This window comes from Polyodon spathula, chromosome 7 (genome assembly GCF_017654505.1).
Source record: "Polyodon spathula isolate WHYD16114869_AA chromosome 7, ASM1765450v1, whole genome shotgun sequence".
Taxonomy (NCBI): Eukaryota; Metazoa; Chordata; class Actinopteri; order Acipenseriformes; family Polyodontidae; genus Polyodon; species Polyodon spathula.
The window spans coordinates 56,337,181-56,357,837 of record NC_054540.1 but is presented as its reverse complement, the minus strand read 5'-3'; the positions used below and the strand labels follow the sequence as shown (position 1 = coordinate 56,357,837).

Here is a 20,657-nt window from a genome sequence, read left to right as displayed (position 1 = left end):
ACAGCAATGTTGCATCTTCACATGCTTTTCCAATGGTTATACAGATGCATTGACCCATGTTTTATTAAACTGCATAGTACAGGTATACAGCAGGGCTGGTCATCACGCATCGCCCAAGTTCATACAATGTGCCTGAATGTGTCAGTATTTTTACATGATAGCGCAAGCAATTCAGCTGAGGAGCTAATGTGTGAAAGTGTGCAGGGAAACCACACTGACCCTGACCTTTACGGCTGATGAGAAACTTAGATGAGTTTTGATGCTAGTGCATCAAGGCCCAGGGGAATAAAGCAATGTGCTTCGTTTAGCTTCTGAAACCACTTGCTCACTCGATCCATGCAGGCTGCTGAGCATGTGCACGGTGCACCTGGTGTCTTCTCCTCAGTCTGGATGGGACTCCGGTAGCAATGGAACACTTCACAAAGATTGTTTTTTTTTTTAAATTTCACTGTAAAGGCAGGCTTTCGGCAGACCGGTACAGAATGTTACAGTTGAAGAAAAAGGAGTTCAAATGCATGGGTGCCGTTATCAACCGGTCTGCGAAGACGGCACTACAGCACTGCAACATAAAGCAAAGAAAGAATGGGGGGGCTAAAAGCTGCGTACCACGGAGCTGCTGTCTGTTATATAGTGATGCACCTCCACGACTTCCCAAAGAAAAGAAAATGTACTGGAACAGGAAGGTCAACTGCACTACTGGGAACCGTGACAAGTCTGTGGAAATCTGCACCAAAGCGTGCTCATCACCTAAGAAGAGCTTCTGCTATCTGATATGCTGTCTGGCCCATTACTGAAGCTGACCAGCAACAGGGAGATGCAGCTTCTATATACTGCATTTCACACACAAGAAAGAGAACGAGAGAGACGGACAGAGTATTTACTCAAAAGTGTGTGCCGCGTATCCCAGGTGCTTCTTTTTTTTAATTTTTTACCAGTGTCCTTTCTGAGCCGAGGAGAATGAGAGATGGAGGTTGAGCAAAATGTGACCTGGTGAACTGTAAATGTAGTCACTGGCAGAGGTTGGACTAAGCTGTGAACTCATGGCAGGCAGTTCTCTGCATGTGGATTGGCCCTGAGACAGGAATGGCAGACACACACACCCACACTCACTCCAGGGTGCTCTTAAGGTGGAGGGGAACAGCGATATTGTGGATTGTTATGAAATAAAGTGGGCTAACCAGGATTGTGCAGTTTATAAAGCCTAGAGTGGTTAGATGTTAGTTGGCGGTAAAATGCTTCGAAGCATTGAGTATTGGATTTTGAAAGCATGGTTGTTAATTAGCATCCCTTATCCCAGGCTACAACTGCATTTATATGCGTTTCCTTTATAGCATCACCACTAAAACTGCATTGTGCCTCATTCTGTCGCAATTGAACGCATTGCCTTGTAAACCCTGGTTAATACTGCATAACGACAAAGAAGGAATGCAAGTCTTAAATGCAGGGAATTCAGTTGCCTGAGGAATGCACAATACTTCCTTAAGGCATGTGCCGGTATGTGTGTCTATGTTCAGGGACGAGACTAGGATTTTGTTTGCTTGTTTGATTAAATAATTTGCAGGTGTGTCAATAAACACGATAGTCGTTGATTTAAAATGAACATTGCCGCTCGATTTATTTAGAGAATTTTATTTTGCTTCAAAAAAAAAAAAAAAAAAACTGAAGTTGGAAATATTTAGAAATTGATTCTTAACTGGCACGTCCACCTTAAGAGCCCCGCCGCCTCCTAAATCCAACCCCAACCCATCCTCAGATCACCTGATCGTCGCACAGCCATTTTGTCTCTGGGAGTAAAACACAATATCAAATACACCGGAATAAAAAAAAAATTAAAAAGGCGATTAAAAAGGAGACGAAATTAATTGAAGGAACAAATCTTCAGTAACTCAGTTACCTTTAGCGTAATACTCGTGCCTAAAATCGACATTTTCGCCAGCAATTCGAAAAAATTAAAAATAATATTTCTGATTTTGCTGTCTGTGAGATTCCGGAACCCGAAACAGTTTTGTATGTTAAACCAGCTTTAGGTATTCACCTTGTTTTTTTTTTTGAGACACGCTTTTTTTTTTAAATTGTGTATTCCTCCCTTAAGAGTTCTTTTTTTTCTATTTCGTCTGCGATTTGTGTTTGTTCGTGTCTTGAAAAGTTTTTGAGACGGGGCGGTTTAATGACAGTTTTAAGTTTTGTTACATTTACATTTTCATATCTGTCAAAAAAACCAGTCTGGCTGGTAATCGGGTCCCAGGCCCGTGCAGTTTGTAAAACCTTTCAGTGCGCTCACCATACGAAAATAACATATCCGTCATTGATATTAACGTTTATATACGTTTCGGTTGAACTCATTTTCTGAAAACCGGCTTATTTCATCTCTGTTTTTTACGGTCTTGTATTATATCTGCGTCTAAACCATTTTGTGTTACAGCCGTTTACCATTTAAAAAAAAAAGGAACGTTAATCTTAAAATCTGCATTTATTCGTCATTTTTAACGCCTGCCTGTAAATATGTCGGGACAGTCGATAACAGATCGGATCGCAGCGGCTCAGCACAGTATGACTGGATCTGCAATTAGCAAAGCCGTGTGTAAGGCCACCACACACGAAGTCAGTGGACCCAAAAAGAAGCATCTGGATTGTAAGTATATACAGCATTAATGATTAGTGCTGTGTTGCTGTCCTAGCAGCCTACATTAGTCGGTGAGTTAGCTGTGAGCTGTAGAAAGTGACGCATTATTAAAAGCATTGTAATTTTGATTGCTTCAGAATGATAATGCAATACAGTAATATGCAGGAGTGCTTTGAATTTGAACCTGGAGATCAGCCACACATCTGGACGATGTGATTTTTTTTTTGGGGGGGGGGGGGGGGGGTTGGTATCACAGTGATGTGTCTTGCATTGTGTGTCTTTTATCAAGGTTCATTACGGAGTTATAGGCATGACTCCGTTTGCATGGCAAAGTGATTCAAACTTTCCAGTCCAGGTTAGGTGTATCATATTAAAGAAATGCAATCCAATGTTTTAAAAACAAAACAAAAAACGCCATTGTAGCGAGTTCAGGATATGCAAGTGTTTCCAATAATACAATGCAAGGGGCGGTCAGGTGCAGCGTGGTGCCTGCGCTTAGTTCACATGGTCTGATGACCGTAGACCATTCGATTCAGTTTGAAATGCAACACATCAGTGATTCGGTACATTTTAATGTATATTATTGTTTTTGAGTGATCTGCATGTTCCAAATTGAAGTACTGTATACAATAAAAGCAAAGAACCGCAATATCTTAAGTAGAAAAAGTAGGGGACCTGTGATAGCGTGCGAATTTATAGCATGTCTAATTTCGAAAAGAAAAAAAGAATCGCTGTGACCAACATACATCCCCTGTACACACCTGTAAAAATGTAAGCTTCACATGCAGACAGATACCTCCGTGTACCCCCAGGTTTTAACATCACCTCTTGGGGCTATTCATCCTGACTGGGGGGTTATTAAGAAGTATATTAAAACCTGGAAGGGACAAACTGCTCTGTGATGGCAGTCTTTTTTTTCTACCCTTCATTTTCTTATTGTTCCTGATCAGATTTTAAAATTCAGCTCTCAACCTGTGTGCGTGTGCGTGTGTGTGTATATATATATATATATATATATATATATATATATATATATATATATATATATATATATATAACTACGCTATCTGGAAACTTTGGGGGAAATTACTCTGCTCCTGTTTAGTAATCGTTCATTTTCAACACCAGATTGCACTACAGGAAACTTTTTTGCTCTCCCTTTTTTATCTTTTTTTTTTATCCATGTCAAATCAGTCAGATTTTAAACTTGTAACATATAGCTAAATATCTAGCTTAGAGCTGAGAGACTGAGGCACCCAGTGGAAGTGGTTAGAACCTTCTGTAATGTTACTTTGCTAACCAGTGTGTAAGTGGAAGGAAGGCTAACTACAAGCAGTATGATCTGAATATTAACCTTTTTGTGTTTTTTTCAAAATCTTGCCTGTGCAGTTAAAGGTGTGGTTTGTACTGTATCTGATTAGCTTAATGATAACTCATTTTTATTGGGCTCCCCCCTGAATGTGAAAAGACTGCAAGGCCAATCTAAGGCTTTTAAACTAGCTTTGCTACTCTTAAGTTAGCTGTGTAGTTGTCTTTCTGTTTTTCATTTAGTAACGGGTGGACAGCTCTATGCACATATGACACCCGGTGCTACAGTAGCACACAGCTTATTTGATTCCTTCTTCATGATGATGCGTGTTAAATGAACCGTGTGAATATTCTTATCAGATGGGTTGGAGTGCTGTCACACGGGGCCTTTGTCGTTGCTGTGATGATGCATTTCCTGTCATTAACCTTGCCCTGGCCCTTCCAAGCTATAACTGCAGTGCTTGAGAATATGGGCTTGTTTTCTGATGAATACCAGCACTCAGGAAGTGGAGATGTTACCACTGTTCTCTGGGTGTAGCTGCTTGGTGGAAAAAGCAGAACTCTATTTACAGTCCTTGGAATCAGTTCTCTTATACTTTGGGTTCATTGTTACATCATGCCATGTGAGAGAGGAAAACTTTGAAAACAATGGGAGTTTGATTGTAAAATAATAGAAGATTGAATGTACGAGCTCAGGGATGGAAACTCCCATTACGTAGCAGTTTGATCCGTTCCTGGTTTTGCTGTTAGTTTAATAACTCACCTGAGCGTATTACCTGTGCACTGTAGCTAACCAAGTTTGTAGTAAAACCTTGAATGGGTGAAACTGCTGTGCAATAGGAGTCTTATTTCCAACCCCAGATCTTCTATACAAGGCCATAGAGATGATTGGGAAATGCATGTAGAAAGTCCCGGTTTTGTCTCTTCCCACTAGACCAAATTAGAATGTTGATCTTTCCAGCCAAAAAACATATTTTCTTAAGTAAATCATACCCCTGTAAAAATAAAAAAAAATACCTGAAAATGTTGAAATCTTAACTCAAGAATGAGTACAGCTGCTAATCCTCTTTTCACTTACAGTATTCTAGCGGAAGAGAAAATGAGGGATAGACAATTTTTTTTTTCTTTAATGAATTTAGCTTAATTCTTTGTCTAGACGTTTTGATTGAGGGTTTGTGTGTGTGTGTGTGTGTGTGTGTGTGTGAGAGGGTGTCTGGTTCAGTACTACAAGCTAAACCAGTGGTGTCTACTGTTCTGGTGTAAAATGAATCATCTCTTCTGTCAGTTCTGTAATACTGGAGCTATTGTCATGGCTTTCCTGCCCTAAGCAGATAGAAAGGTGTCTAGTCTGTGAAGCGCCAGACAGGCCCTAACCTGCCCCCTTGTTCCCTGCAGATCTGATCCACTGTACGAACGAGATGAATGTGAGCATCCCTCAGCTGGCAGACACTCTCTTTGAAAGGTCTGCCAGCAGCAGCTGGGTGGTCGTGTTTAAAGCACTGATCACAACCCACCACCTCATGATGTACGGAAACGAGGTAAGCATGTGCTGTGGAGAGGGGCAGACACAGTGGATTATACACGCATTTAGCTGATGGCTTGCTTGTTGTTTGTAAGGTAACAAAAGCTTAGTTTACACAAGCAGTGTGAGGTCCTGGAACAAGTAACGGATAGGTACAGACTAAGACTCAAAGCAATGCAAAAAAGTCTTCTATACCCATAAGATTACAAAATCCCCTCCCCAAGTAGAAGTGTGAATGATCACCATAATCCTCCCAATTCAACCTATATGACTCAATTTATAGCGGTTATTTGCACACTCAGCCTGTCATTACTCAATGAGTGTGTAACAAGGATAGGTTTAAGTAATGAAGTCTCCACACTCTTACTCCTTTATTGATAGTTGTGTTCCTGCAGCAGACTGAGGGACAGGGAGGCTGCACCAAGACATAGAGATTCTGTCAACCTGGATTAAGGGGTCAGAGATAAGTGGGAGGCTGGAGGATTCAGGGCAGTGTCTGGTCTGGGTGTGGGGCTGAGATAAGGGCACTGCCTGTGCTGTGGAGACAGCAGATAGTGCGCTGAGTAACTGAACTGCAGCTTCCTTCACAGGCCACTGTAGACACACTATTCATTTATTTACCCAGATTGAATGTGTGTTCTGGAGATCCGCTTGCCCAATGTTACAGTATGTGTTACACGTCTTACACAAGGCAGCTGCACTTTGAGCCGAGGTGTTGCAAGAGCCAGGCAGTGAGTCTTTACACCATCGCTGTATTAGAAAAAACAACTGGGGGTGTTGCAAAACTGTCATTTTAAAGTAAATTTCAATTCTGAATTTGACTCGGTGGATCCTCGCACCGTTCTTGGGGAGTTGATTCAGTCCCTCTCGTGACCCACCAGCATCACCTTCAGTAGCAGCAGCAGGTGTTGGTTCCTTGTGTGTGTGTCTCATTCCCTGTACTGACCCAGTCCAGCCTCACTTTGATACCGAGATCAGAGAAAGTGGTATGCGCTTCGAGTAAGTCAGATATCCTTAGTATTTATTACAAGAACTGGGAGCAAGCAACACAGTGGCTTGTTCAGTGGTATACAGCACTGGTGGAAGTAGTTTTAATCCCTCGACAGTTGATTTGAGTTGCTTCGTGGTTTGATCTGTAGCCATTCCTCACTTGAAAATGTATTTAGTGATTGCTACAGTGGGAATTTGAAAGTGAAAGCTGCAGGTTTGTGAATATGGGAAGGTGTGGATTGGATGATGCAGGTACACTATTTCAGCCATAGGTTATACATACAGTGGGAATCCCCAGATTCCTTCCTGTAAACTCTGCTGGAGCCAGCTGTGGCAGGCTGCGCCTCATTGTCAAAGGACATTGAAGAGGAGGCTTGCATTACATGTTGTGTTTGTTTAAACTCAAATCTGGCTTCAATCTGATTACGCAGGATTCCAAAACTATTCCTCTTACTGTTTCTGTAAAAAAAATCTAGCATTTCCACCTTCGAATTATAAATGCCTGAGGACAGCCTGTAAGCCCCTTGAAACCAGCTTCAACTATGAGCTGTTTTCCAGAGGTTTTTGATTTCTATTTTATTACCTGTTCAGGATTAACATGTTGAAAAAACTCCAGGATTAATTAAATATCCCCCTTTTATTTTTTCTCCCCCAGCGTTTCATCCAGTACTTGGCTTCCAGAAATACTCTCTTTAACCTAAATAACTTCCTAGACAAAGGTGCATTGCAAGGTATGTAGCACGTGGCTGTTCCCTGGGAGATGTATCTGATTTTTCTACCTCCTAATGAAATTCGTTGAGAGGTATTTGCTCTGGGCAAGAATGTCTGTCAGCAGCGATGCCCAGCGGCCAAAACCTGGCTTTCTTTTGGGTAGTTTCCCAGAATGAGGAAGCCACAGTGTTGTAAAGAAAGCCATGGGAAGGGACGCTCGCACCTGTGGTCAGTACAGTTAACTTTGCAGAAATGGGAACAGCACATTGTAATTGATATCTAACCCTGACATCTGAGAATTCAAATTTTGGCCATGAAAAGATAGATTGAGTATGATTTCTTGTTGCTAGTTCAGGTCTACTGTTTGTGCGTAGGTGTCAGATATGAATCATAAATTTAGTCGCTTCATATCTGTCTGTCACTTATCGTTGTGCAACAAAAAGATACAAGATAGGTTGACTGCAGGTCTGAAATGGCACGTACAGTTGGACTTCTAGTAAAAGAAAAATGAAGAGGGTTAAATCGTGGCATTTGCTTTGTTTTTCCCTCCTGCAGGCTATGACATGTCTACCTTTATCAGGCGCTACAGCCGGTACCTGAACGAAAAGGCCCTCTCCTATAGGCTCGTCGCTGTGGACTTCACCAAAATGAAGAGAGGGTATTTGTGACATACATGATTTATAAACTGAAGTGCAAGACGTGTCTGTTCAAAAACCATGGAGAAAAACCCAATGAATAAAGGGACCACCCATACTGAAATGTGAGGTCTACAAAGCACGCTGCGTTACGTATGAAAAATGGTCAGCCATCTAAAGATGCAATGTAGACCTGGCTTACTTAAATGAGCCACAGTTGGGGCAAGCTTGACTTCTTTATTGCGTTAGGAGCAGATAACGATAGTTGTAGCAGTACCCGAAATGTTCTGTCCTGTCTAGGTGGTTTTCCCATCCTTCAGTCTAACGTGGTCTTAGTAACTACTAAGACTTGAAATGTTGCATATAAAAACATTAGTGGGGCACTGTAGATTATGTAGACAACACAGTCTACTTGCTACACTGTGTTGCTCTGTGCAGTGTAATGGTCATGGTCTTAAAGCAGAGAAGGTATTCATGTCAGTGATGGGGATTTCCTTGCAGAGTCGAAGGAGTTATGCGCACCATGAATGCAGAGAAGCTGATAAAGACGCTCCCAATTATTCAGAACCAGCTGGACGCACTGTTGGATTTTGAAGTAAGCTGTACCATGTATTTCTTATCCCGCTATATTAGAACTTGTGTTGTGTTTGCCGTTATTGTAACGTGCGGTGGGGTGGTTCTGCAGAAGGAGCTAAGACTGTTTCTGCTCTTTTGTGGTGTCACACAGGCGAACCCCAATGAGCTGACCAATGGGGTGATCAACACTGCCTTCATGCTGCTCTTCAAAGACTCCATCCGTCTCTTTGCAGCATACAATGAGGGTGTCATCAACCTGCTGGGTAAGGGAGCCTCTCGGCATCTGCTAGCTCTGTGAATGATGCATGACTGGGGTAGTAGGTTTGTTTGGTACAGTAACTGCAATCTTTCATTGATATGTGTAGTGTTGTAAAAGTGATTTATGAGTGCTTCACTGGGTGAACATAAGGGTGTATCTTTGTAAATGTTCAATTACTGTATGCATGAAGTACACGTGGCAGTCAGTCTTGCCCTAATAACTTTGTATATTTCCAGACTGTGGTTGATTGTGTTTTAATAGGGTAATGTTGAGTATGTTTGGCTGTCTTAAGTTTGTGCTGTTTCATCGTGGCACCAGTGCTTCTTTAAAGCATAGGGCAAGTATTGAAGCAGATAACGATTGCATACGTTGTTTTCTTTGTTTGTTAATTTTAAAGAGAAATACTTTGACATGAAGAAGAACCAGTGTAAAGAAGCCGTGGAAATGTATAAGAAATTCCTCTACAGGATGACCAAGCTGTCTGAGTTTCTCAAAGTGGCTGAGGTAGAGTGGAGCCTCTTTTTATTACATCAGCTTGCTTGTACAGGGCTGGTGCAGCACTGTCTGTGAGTCTCCCCTAAACCATTGTGCACCACAAGCATTTCTAAACTCCTTGGGGGGGGGGGGGTTCAGTTATTTTGTTTAGCTGGAGGGTGACACAAGAAATGGAAAATGAGGAACCTAATTTATTTAGATTGAGTTGTACATAATGTGTAGTTAATTATGGTTTATTATTATTATTTGTTGTTGTTATTTCAGTTGATAAGTGTTACAATACACTCATATGTCATGTTTAGTTGAGCTTCTGTTTTATTTGCAAATGCTGTAGTAATGATTTCTTTTGAGATGACTTGGCAGGTTTGGGGTTCTGCATCTTGTGTGCTCTGCCTGCGGCCCTTTGCTGCATGGAGTTAATGATTTGTACAGCACAGAGCTCACAGCCTGGCAGTGCAGCACACAGAGCTGGGGAAACGTCCGTGTAGATCCCAGCATGGCCTGATTGTTACATATTTAGGTTGAGTTTTGCAGCATGGTTTTTTATTCATTTTAAATACAATGACAAAGCCTGGCTGTTTGTTTGGTTGTACTCTCCTTAACCAGATTCCTCTTTATTTACACTGAGCCGTTGGTTAAATGTATTTGTTACTGTCGGTTTCTTTATAACAAAACCCAGTACAATCCCCCAGTGACCTTTGACGCACAGCAAGAATTTCAGAGGTGGGCCAGGTTTGGAAAACGCTCATTTGATTTCAGCGGCCCGTAGATCCAAGCAGTGGAAACGAGACACAAGGTTCAGTCATGACTGCCAGAGTGCTCTCAAGAGAGACAGAAATAAATCACTTTACTACCAGTTTTTTGCATGCTTTATTAAAGTAACAACAATTTTTTTTTCTTTCTATTATTAATGATATATTCCTCGTCTCGCGGTTACATGAGCACTGTGATCCACTCGCCCAGGACACAGTTCTGCACCAGTCCCAGGCATTTAAATGTGCAACCCATTTCAATCCAGTCTGTCTGTCTGTCTGTCTGTCTGTAAGCATGCAGAACCCTTTTTCTGTTTTTTACAGTCACTGCATGGAGCAATGGATCCTTTTGTTATATATTTTCTTTTCTTATTCCCCCTTTTTTGTTTTTGTTTTGTTTTGTGTGGACAGCAAGTTGGAATTGATCAGGGTGACATTCCAGATCTTACACAGGTCAGTGTGCATTTCATGTCGATTTCTCCATGTGGCTTCATTGCAACACTTCCATTCCCTACTCACCCTACAGGCTTCCGCTCTGTGTGTGTATATCGATACAGCGCCAGCAATGTTCAGCTGAAAGACGGGCTTCTTAAAAATGCAGTGAGAGCAATGAGTTTTAAAGAGACAGGACAGACTCGCCACTCATCATAAAATGCACTTTATATGCCTCAGTTCTTGCATTGTAAATGCAGGGTATATTTATTTTGAGCCATTCTATTTTTCTACTGTGTAGCGTTACTTTTTTTCTTGTTGTGCTAAAGTAATTATGCAATTAAAAAAAAAAAAAAAAAATCTAATTAAAGGTTTACCAATGCACATGTACAGTATTGGTTTAACTCGAATGCTTCCTGAAAGCTGGTTCCTGCTTCGTCATGTGACAGCCACTCGGGGCAGTCTCTGGTCTCTCTTATCATACGACTGCCTGACTACTTTTTAATCGGGGATTGTCTGACTTTAACTTTTCTCAATTGATATCGTCAACTTGAAGTGTATTCACAAGAGTGAAGTATGAATCCGCTTTTACAAGTATTCCCGGAAAAGGAATATATCATTTACCAAAATGAAGTAGCCAGTCTTGATGGGATAAATGAAACAAAGCACCAGGTACAGGCAACTCATGCCTGGAGGAGAGGTTATAAATTGCTCTGATTTATTTGCACTATTTTATATATTTCTTAACTAATATAATTCTACATTATGCATGGCTTTGCTAACGGGATGTATTAATTTAAATAACAGAATGATTTATTTTAAAATTGTTTTAACTGTTGTCTATTTGTGCAACAGTGTGTGTGATTTGGTTTATAATGACTGTTCACCATAAAGTAATATTGGATTGTGCAAATTCTCATAGAAAACACAGGCACATAACTCAAATGAATACCTACAGACTGGTGCTTGGGCTGATTGTCATCTTTGACAAATAGCTGTGGGGAGAGCAATGGATGTTTTTTTTTTGTTGTTTTTTTCTACAAGAGAATTCTTTTAGTTTATTTTTCAATAGGTGGTATCAAGGTCAGGACCAATTCCTGTTTAATTCCATTTCCTTTTTTAAAATTAATTCTAATTCCTGTTCCCTTGTAATCAGTTCAAACACGTTATTGATCAAAATTACAGTTGGTGGTGGTGTGTTAAGATCAGCTTCCCACAGTGGCTGCACCTGAAATCACTTTGTTCAACTGCTTTCATTTGAAGCCAGTTTAACTGTCACAACAATTCTGTCTCTAAAATATCCATTCCAGTTCCTCTGAAGGAATTGAATTGAAAAAGGAATTGGTATTGAAAACCGGAATTGTCAGCGACCCAAGTTGCTATTTTGCATTTATCAATGCGGGGCATCTTGAGAGAGTTTATCTTTCAATGTCAAGCACAGAGTAGCGACTGATACAAATTTTGGCTTCCAACTTCTTTGAGCACCTGCACACAGCATGGAATTTGAGGGATTACCCATTTGTAAATCCCCAGGGAAAACTAGTTAAAAGAAGACAGAAGGCTTGCTTATTGTGCTCTTAAGATTTTGCTAGTGATTATGATTATAAACAAGAAAGTGAACCAGCTTACACGTCCCAAAGTATATTTAAAATAGAACATTATTTCTTTTGAATGTGGTTATCCAATTAAACTTCAGCATCATCACAACGTCCACTTTGTTTGTGCTTTCTCAGAGCAATACTAGGAGTAAAATATACTGTCCTTGAGTGAAATCTGACAACAGCTAGCTCCAGACAAGAATTTGGAAACCAAACATAACCTGTATATCCTGTGTATGTGAGCATATATTCAACCCTGTGGAGCATATTTGAGTGTGCTGTTTTATTGTGCCGGGCATTTCTTATAAAAAGCAGCTATATTTGAAGGTGCATTTCTTCTCAGGTTTGTATATATGCTAGCATGTGATAAACACTAGCAAAAAAGCATGTAGCCAGTGTGTGTTTCTATATGTAGGCTTGAGGCATGTTACCATGCTAAAGGAAAGTGCATCGTGAAGCCTGTTCCTCATTGTTGTGCTGATAGTGTGCTGTGTCCTATCGCTGCACTGAAGTGTCTCACATTCCTGTTTAACCCCCGCCCCCCTGCAGGCGCCTAGCAGTCTGCTGGAAGCACTGGAGCAGCACCTGGCTTCTCTGGAGGGCAAGAAAACCAAGGAGTTCTCTGCAGCCAGCAGGTACAGCACCCTTACTTATTTCTAGCTCTAGGTCTGCTTTGACCCACATAACCGGCATGATTAGCCCAAATGTTTTGTCTCCTTGACCTTCGTGCCAAGATCTCATTCAGTACCATTTCCATGGAGTGCACATTTGCATTTCTGTTGCAGTTCATAGCTCCTCCTTTGAGGAACCTGTCCTGCCAATGTAACATGCACACATATTGCACTTATGCATTCTGTTATCTCTCATGAAAGGTAACTTGCAAATTGAAATGCGGATATGTGGTGCAGGTGTCAACGTGCTGTATTGTTAATGGCATTGTTTTTTTTCCCAGAGCAAGCACCCTGTCCAGTGCCGTGTCCACTCTGTCCAACACAGGCATGTCCTTCAGCAGAATGGACGAGAAGGAGAAGCAGCAGGCTCTGGAGGAGGAACAGGCCAGGCTCCAGTCCCTCAAGGTGGGTGCTGTGCCTCCTATAGAGAGTCCTCCGAGAAAGAGACTGAAGCTGGGAAGCAACACAAAAGCTTCAGAACTCTGCGATAAACATAAACCTTAGCATTGCATAGCTGCATTGGGGTTTGCGAAACATGGTCTGGAAAGTCTCAGGATTCATTGTAAATAATGTACCACTATAGAGAGCTTTAACAGGTCTGGCTACAGTCTTTCAAAGCAAACAGTGCACCCTTATTGATGGTTAATACAGGCCATGCTGTGCTTTAAACTCTGTGCCCTTTATATACTGTACACATCTCTGCATTCCTTAAACTATATGGGGGCTTCCCAGTGGGTACAGGACTCCACCCCTTGTTAACACCTCAGCCTCCCTAGCAGAGTGGCTTCTGAGACTGCATCCTCAGTAATGTGTGTTTGCTGATAGGAACAGCGTTTGAAGGAAATCGGGATGCAGACTCCAACCGTGTCTCCCATTTCCCAGTCTGGGGGCAGTGCCAACACCAGCACCGCCACTGGCTTGGACCTCTTCTCAACCCCAGCCACTGCTCCCTCCACCAACAGGTACCGCTGCTTAACCGTTCCTCTGAGAACGTCTAACATTTACACTACCTGTACAGTCCTAACAGTGAGAATACTTTTTAATGTAGGTCTATATTCAGAGCTTCATTTTAAGTACAGTAGATAGGACTCGGAATGCATTGCACGTATTCAGTTTAGTGAGTCTTACCTTAGTCTTGTAATGTATTTAATATTTTTTTAAATACATATTTTTTGATGCAGTGTAATTTGAGTGCAGAAGCAGCATGTGAAGTATGTTTTCCCCAGATTCCCAGCACTTGGAGATTTTGTCTGTGTTTTGTTGGTTTTTATATCCCTCGTTGTTAGAATCGATGCTCTGTAATGACACGTTGTTCTTATGTCCACAGCATGCCAAACCTGACCAGTGATCTGTTCGACCTGCAGCCTGCGTTCGTCCCCACAGTGCAGAGCACTCCAGCCATCTCAACCTCAATCAACACTACCTGGGGAGGTGCGCTGCATTTCTCTGCATGCTGTTTTATGTTGGGCAACGTTCCCATGAAAATACATCTCATCACTGAGTTATTGCAATACCTTAAATGATCATATACTACTTACAGGATTGCCCCCTCCCCTCCCCCCTGAAAACAAGCTGCCTGCTCAGATATTATTGATGATTGGTGTCTCTGGCTCTCCCCCTCCCCCCCAGGTTTGGACCCCCGCTCCATGCCACAGGCCGTTCCATTGTCCGCAATGAATGTAGATTTCGACGCTGTGTTCGGGACTAAAGTTGCCAATAATGATGTGAAGACCACAAGCGGTAAAGTGCGCCCTGCAGATCCAGTGTGATCTCTACTCTGTCTGCAGCGAGTCCTGACCCGTCATAGCTTTGAAGCCAATGCCCATTGCTTTGATATTAACAGATTGTATTTGATTGGTCAGTTAGCCATTGAGGTCTGAATAGCAGGTTTTATTACATTACACCTGCCATTTATAGATCACCTTCAAGGAATGCTAACCAACACTTAAAATGAACATTATTACCGGTCTCCTGGTCATAGTGCTGAGAAACTGTTGGTTCTTTACTACTTGCATGAAGGTGCCTGGGCTGTAGGTCACATGGTCTAACAGCAGCAACTTTTTTCTACAGTGTTGTCTTAAAATTCATATCCAAAATCAAGGCAGGGAAGGAAAGTTATAATATTGCTAGATTTTAAAATCTTGGTTAGCACGTCTTTGTGCGTGTATAAAGTTCTGTGGAGAAGGTGGTAGAATTTGTGGGTTAAGTGGATCTGTACTTACATATTTCTTTCTGTCTTTTTCATTTCCATCCTTTCGGGGTCTCATGGCTTTACTGAATTGGTGAGTGGTGCTTTTTGTTTCTTTAATTGGACACTGTAAACCTGCGTTAAAGATTTTATTTTTTGATGTATTTGTTTATGCTCCCGTGAAACTATACACCATACATTTTAGTGGTGACAAAGGACAAACAGTATTGCTTAGTTTACAGTACATAGCACAATATCAAATATACAGATAGTAAACGGGCTATATCCCTGTCGGCTACCTAAAGACACATTTTTATAACCCACTTTAGTTTATGGCTTTACTCTTTGTAACTGAGTTAGAGGAGTAAAACCTTGATTGTGTACGCTTTTATCCCGTTTGCTCTGCCTGCAGCAGTAAGGTATTGCATGTGTTTGTTCGGGCAGGGTTGGATCCACTAGGCGATCTCCTGAAGCCCACAGTGTCGACACAGAGCAGCTCTCCAGCAGCGGGGCGGCAGCAGCAACAGCAGCAGCAGGGAGGCAAGCTGCTCGCCAACGACCTCGACTCCTCCCTCGCAAGCCTCGTGGGCAGTAAGTGTGTGAACACTGTTGTTAGAACTGCTTCTGAGCTTTGCTCCTTTGCAAAGTGCTACAGAGAGAAGCAGTGTTCTCTAGGAATGACAGGAGGTTCCAGGACCTGAAATATTCAGAATATTCATGGCTTTCTCTTTTAAGTTTTTGTGTTTGTTCTATTACAGATCTTCATTTTGGTGGTGCACTGGCCAAGTAAGTGTCAATCAATCTTATGTGAATTACTTTTATTGGAGCATTTTATCTTCGTAGGGAATCCACCTCTAGGTGCTTCAAAGTGACCCTGTAGTGTGTAATATAATTATATAGGTTTTAACCTTTGACCAAGCAATTCAGGCTCTTTGTCAAGAGGAAGAAAAGCAGTACAATAAATGTGGGTACTACTGTCATTTAGTAGTAAAAGCAGAGCTTTTGTTGGTATGTCTGACTGTGCTTGTGTCTCTGATTTGCAGGCCAGATATGCTGTGGACCCAGCCTGGGGAGAAGAAGCTGACAGGCGGTACGCACTGGCAGTCTAAAACCATGTCCACCACCACCGCGTGGAACGCGACGCCCATGGCTCCAGCACCCGTGGCAGTACCGCAGATGGTGAGTGTGGGGGGGTCCCTGCATGCCTTTTGAAATCTTCTGAACTTTCTACAAACGCAATACGGGACAGGGTCTATGACATGGGAATTTTTGCCTGCAAGCGACAGCCAAAAGGAAATATTTACTGTGGCAGTTTAATGGAACTACCATTATAGGTGGTGAAATGAACATGTGTAACCCAGCTGCAGCTGCACTTTGAGGTTTAATGCTCAAAGCTATGTTGTAAAATTTTATTGCTAACCTTTGCTATCTCTTTCTTTCTTAATCTGTCTCCATTCTGTTTCACTCCCATTCGATTTTTTTCCTTTTACTTCTTTCTCTGTCTGCTTAACTCAGAACGGAGTTCTCTATGCTGGCTATGTAAGTATATTTAATGCAAGGTATCGTTTCTGGAGTGATTCTTCCCTTGTTTGAGTAATACCTGACTCCAAGACGGGCATTTTACTTTCATCACAGGACTTTAATCGGATGGCTATACAGACACCCTGCAAAGGTTTCCTTGGGGTTTCAAACTAACACATACAATCCCAGATCCAATCTCAGCCCTTCATTACTCTCACTTGTTCTAATAAATAACAGTATGACTATTTGTGTACAGTGCATGAGTTTGCTCTGTAATGATTGAGAGCCTCCAGTAATAACTCTGAACCCCCCCCCCCCGTCTCTCCTTAGCCCGTACCAGGACCCATGGCATACCCTATGGCAACACCTCAAGTGCCTATGTATGGAATGGGAATGGTAAGGATTCATCTGCGATTTAACTCTTCTACATCCTTAAACGCCCATTCTTGGGAAATCTATTTCAGAGTCTGTGAGCGCTGTCATTAGACATTGCACTTTTTTTTTTTTTTTAATTTAAATACTTGCCAGCATCTACCAAGTTACTGCTGCCTAGTGGAGAGCACAGTAACCCACGCTGCTTCTCTCTTTCCTCTCCCAGGTTCCCCAGCAGATAGGAACTGTGCCCATGATGGCCCCTCAGCCCATGATGTACAACCAGCCGGTCTTGAGACCTACAAACCCCTTTGCACCCGTCCCTGGAGCGCAGGTAACACTGCCCCCCAGCTCCCTTCTGCCATTCACTGACCTGGGTTTGACCAGAAGGATGCCTGCTCTAGCAACAATCTGAATAAAGAAATACAGGGTCCTGTTTACCACTGTGCTGTAAGGATAAGGCATGACTTCATTAATTTTGTAGTGGTGCTACAGTCACTCTTCCTGCAGTTACACATAGTTTCTTTTTACTGTTTAAATGGTATACCTTAAATGAGGGGTCATTTCAACACAGCTTAGTAAAGAGAAAGAGGAAAATGCTGCCCTTGGGGTGAAATTGAAGTTGCTTAAATTCAAACCCTCAAACGCACTGTCTTTGAACTAGAGCCTTGCACATTATACAATTTGTGTGGCACTTGGTTAAATCTGTACTATTAATTTGAGGCTGGTGGTTCTAAGAAGCTCTCCAGTGTTGTTTGGGGCTGCTGTACACTGTCTCTACTCCGGAGCTCTGATGTGACTGGGTTTTTGTTTTCTTTCACTTCCAGATGCAGTTCATGTAGAGAAGACAAAGCCAGCTTGTTCAAGGCAAAAGGAACATCAAATAGAGCGAGGAGGAAGCTGCACAGAGACTCGCAACTGTTGCTTTCCTACTGCTCCAGTAACTTATTAACCCGCACCTGCGCAGCACTGGAGCCCCTGTCTAAAACAGCCACCTCGCTCTCTGTGTCTGCCGGGCTCTTTTATAATAGAGTCCGCTTTTAAAATGTTAACCCTGGCATGTAAAGTCCAACAGTATTTCTCAGAAAAAGAAACACAGGTCAGAAAAAAATAGGAATGTGTTTGGGAGATTTATGGGGGGGTGGGGGTGGGGAATCATATATTCATGCACTGGATATCCTCGTTGGTAGAGTTTGTGTATTTTTATCTACCTGTCTTAGCAGGTGTATCAGGTCACCCCCTTTGAAACTAGACCAACCCCCGGTAGAGATGCAGGTTTTGGGGTTACTGGGGTGTACGGCATGACCAAATGTTTTGTTCCATGGATATTTGGCTACTTGAACGCCTCTCTCTCCCTTGTTTGTTTTCTCTGCTCTTCACCCAGCTCTCTGTTTGGTGCGTGGGTGTTTGAGAGAGTTCTTAACAAGGTACTTGCGTCACTGGTTCCCCTGGTGTTTAGGTATCTTGAGTATTTGGAGAGGCGAAGTACCTGTTTGGGTGTTGAGACCTGATTTTTATTTATTTTTTTGCTTTTGTCTGCAGGTGTTGTGAAATACCAGTGCATTTTCCCCTGGGCATGGGATAGGGTTTGTCCTTTAGGAATGTATCTGGTGTTAGATCTTTTAAGTTGCCAAACAAATCAAATCTTTTTTCTCCAAAGTCTACAAGATCAGGAGCTGCCACTGAGATTCTCATATTAAGGACATTACATTGGGGTGGGGGGTGGGGGTGAGCTGACTGTATAGCATTCAAGTACAAGCTGCATTTACTCTGTAGTGTGGCTGTTGCAGACAGGTTATAGCAGCGTAAGGGTTGGACTGTTTCATTGTGTGTGTTACGATGAGCTGTGCCCTGTTTTGATCACAGCCCTAAAAGGGTATTTTTCTTCCTTGGTAGTAATTTGTTGTAATCCATGTATGAGCTACAACTAGGACAGAAATAAGACTGTCGTTGACAGGCAGTCTGAGCCAGAGTCAGAATCTATGGCTGGACACTGTTGAAGACATGCTGTGAGCAGGGTGGAAGAATCTCAGTGTTTTTAGTTCCCATTTTCTCTTGAGACAGGCATTGTATCTTACCCTTTAGCCCAGTGTCACGTCATTTAGGAAGCACTATAAGAAACGGCAAAGTACTCTACCCTCACTTAAACTTAATTAATCAAAATGAGGTTGCCAAAAACACGTTTTAGGTTGCCATTACCCCACCCCACCCCCTCCCCCCATTGTACTTTCTATGAGATATGTTTTGTACCACAGCACACCCTAGTGGGGGAACTGTGGCATGAGCAGTTTGTCTTCTGAAATCGCTCTATACAGTGCTTGGCTTGGATTAGCAACAACTGGTGACAAAGAGCCTGGGGATATATTATATATACATATATATTTTTATTTTATTTTGTATTTATTTTTTTCTGATGATAACAGCGTTCAGCACAAGACATATATACAGTATATAGGTAAATACATAAAAACTGCACAAACAATGCCATTCGCTGGAATGTAAAGAAAACCAAGCCGAAGAGCCGCCTTTTTCTATACAGGAAGTTTCTATTCGCATACACAAGATATGTATAGTCGATGTACATGTGTGTTTGTACAGTATGTGTCTGTGTGAGAGCATGTGTGTTATAAAAACCTGCAGTATCCCCAGTAACCTGTGTTCTGAGGCATGGCTGATTCCAGACTGCAGGAGTGGGAGGAGTTCTCTTTCAATGTACAGTATGTGTTTAGGGTTAGAGGGCTTACTTCAGCCTGTTTTCTAACCTGTCCGTTCCAGGGCTGCACACTTCTGATCCCTGTTTGCCATTCAACCTCATGATTTATTTCCAGTCCTGCATTTCATTTGTATACGTATAATATGTTGTTCGATTTTTTTTTTTTTTTTTTTTTTTTTTTTTTTTTTTTTTTTTTGCGGTGCCACAGGAAAGCTGTGCAGATTTGACAATTTAAATGTATTGTGCTGGTTGGAACAAAACCTGGACTGGACTTGCTATGAGGGAGTGTGGAGGGGGTCACTATTGGGCAGCCCTGCTGCGGTCTAATGTTAGTTTAGGACCTACACTCCAGCCCCATTTTAAAAGGATTTATTAAATATGGTTAGGTCATACAACAATGTTGGAATAAAGATCTGGACTGGAATAACCTCTTATACCTGGTAAAGCCCCCCCTGCTCTGAGATCTGTGTTTCGGTCCACAGCACCCCTTGCTGGGAAAGGTGGCGCTGGAGTTTACACTGGTAGCCCCTTTTGAACCCCCTTCCCTTGCACACGGATATTTGAATACATGCTACTTCTGCAGCGATATCCTTGCCTGTCATGCATCAGGGAATATATTAAACTGCGCTTCTCTTCAGTGTTGTAAATAATTACTTCAGGGTGTCGTCATCCCGTGTGTGTCCTCAAGCTTCTTATCATCTGCAGACGTTTTTATAGCTTTGAATCTGAATCAGTAAAGGTTCATTAAAAGGGGATACTGCAGCTTTTTCCTGTTGCATTGGGTTTTTTATGCCAAAAGATTCCTGTGCTTGGAAGATGCATTTCCAAGAGTTTTGGACATATTTATTTACAATAGAGTTGTCAGGTTTTAATGCCATGTAGAAAACGTGTTTTTAAAACATAATCCAAATGTTTACTTTGTACGCCTTTTTTTTTTTAAAGACTGGTTTACTCAAGATTCTAAAGGTCATAATACAGTGGTTTTTTTTTTTTTTTAATTAGCCCAACAAGCACATCATTTAGTTTTGCAAATGTACTTTTCTGCCTTTTTAATTAGAGAAAAAAACCCTGCTTCCACGAAGGAAATGGAAAGGAAAGTGTGTGCGGATTGTGAGGGCTCACTGCATGTTCAGCCAGTGACGTGACATTTCCAAGTATTGTTGGCGGCAATGTGTCTTGGACTGGGAGACGGGGGATAGGGGTCTTTGTTTACGTGGCATGTGTTTAGTATTTTGTTCTGATTCACCCCGTCTGCTACACAGTGTCCTGCCAAGCTGTCAAATTCAGTCCA

General features: G+C 41.9%; 1 protein-coding gene across 4 annotated transcripts; it reads left to right on the top strand.

Moving 5' to 3' along the window:
* The first annotated feature begins 1,769 nt into the window (after positions 1 to 1,769).
* Positions 1,770 to 20,280, top strand: LOC121318901 (phosphatidylinositol-binding clathrin assembly protein-like). 4 transcript variants are annotated; one of them, XM_041256087.1, is made up of 19 exons: positions 1,770 to 2,632; positions 5,327 to 5,469; positions 7,099 to 7,174; positions 7,710 to 7,812; positions 8,291 to 8,384; positions 8,517 to 8,628; positions 9,022 to 9,128; positions 10,283 to 10,324; positions 12,451 to 12,536; positions 12,854 to 12,977; positions 13,404 to 13,534; positions 13,900 to 14,003; positions 14,202 to 14,312; positions 15,205 to 15,351; positions 15,519 to 15,546; positions 15,804 to 15,939; positions 16,612 to 16,677; positions 16,880 to 16,987; positions 17,481 to 20,280. In XM_041256087.1, exons 1-19 carry the CDS (start codon positions 2,503 to 2,505, stop codon positions 17,493 to 17,495), a joined length of 1,863 nt encoding a protein of 620 aa, XP_041112021.1. In that variant the 5' UTR covers positions 1,770 to 2,502; the 3' UTR covers positions 17,496 to 20,280. The 4 variants fall into 4 exon arrangements, with proteins under 4 accessions (XP_041112021.1, XP_041112022.1, XP_041112020.1 ...); XM_041256088.1 differs by having other exon boundaries at positions 13,398 to 13,534; positions 15,220 to 15,351; XM_041256086.1 differs by having other exon boundaries at positions 13,398 to 13,534.
* Positions 20,281 to 20,657: the final 377 nt, after the last annotated feature.

Bases quoted from the DNA above. Each gene is read 5' to 3' on its own strand.
- LOC121318901 (XM_041256086.1), top strand. From the start codon at position 2,503: ATGTCGGGACAGTCGATAACAGATCGGATCGCAGCGGCTCAGCACAGT. The intron at 7,813-8,290 runs GTATTTGTGACA...ATTTCCTTGCAG, and splicing joins TTCACCAAAATGAAGAGAGG to AGTCGAAGGAGTTATGCGCA. The intron at 15,547-15,803 runs GTAAGTGTCAAT...TCTGATTTGCAG, and splicing joins TTTGGTGGTGCACTGGCCAA to GCCAGATATGCTGTGGACCC.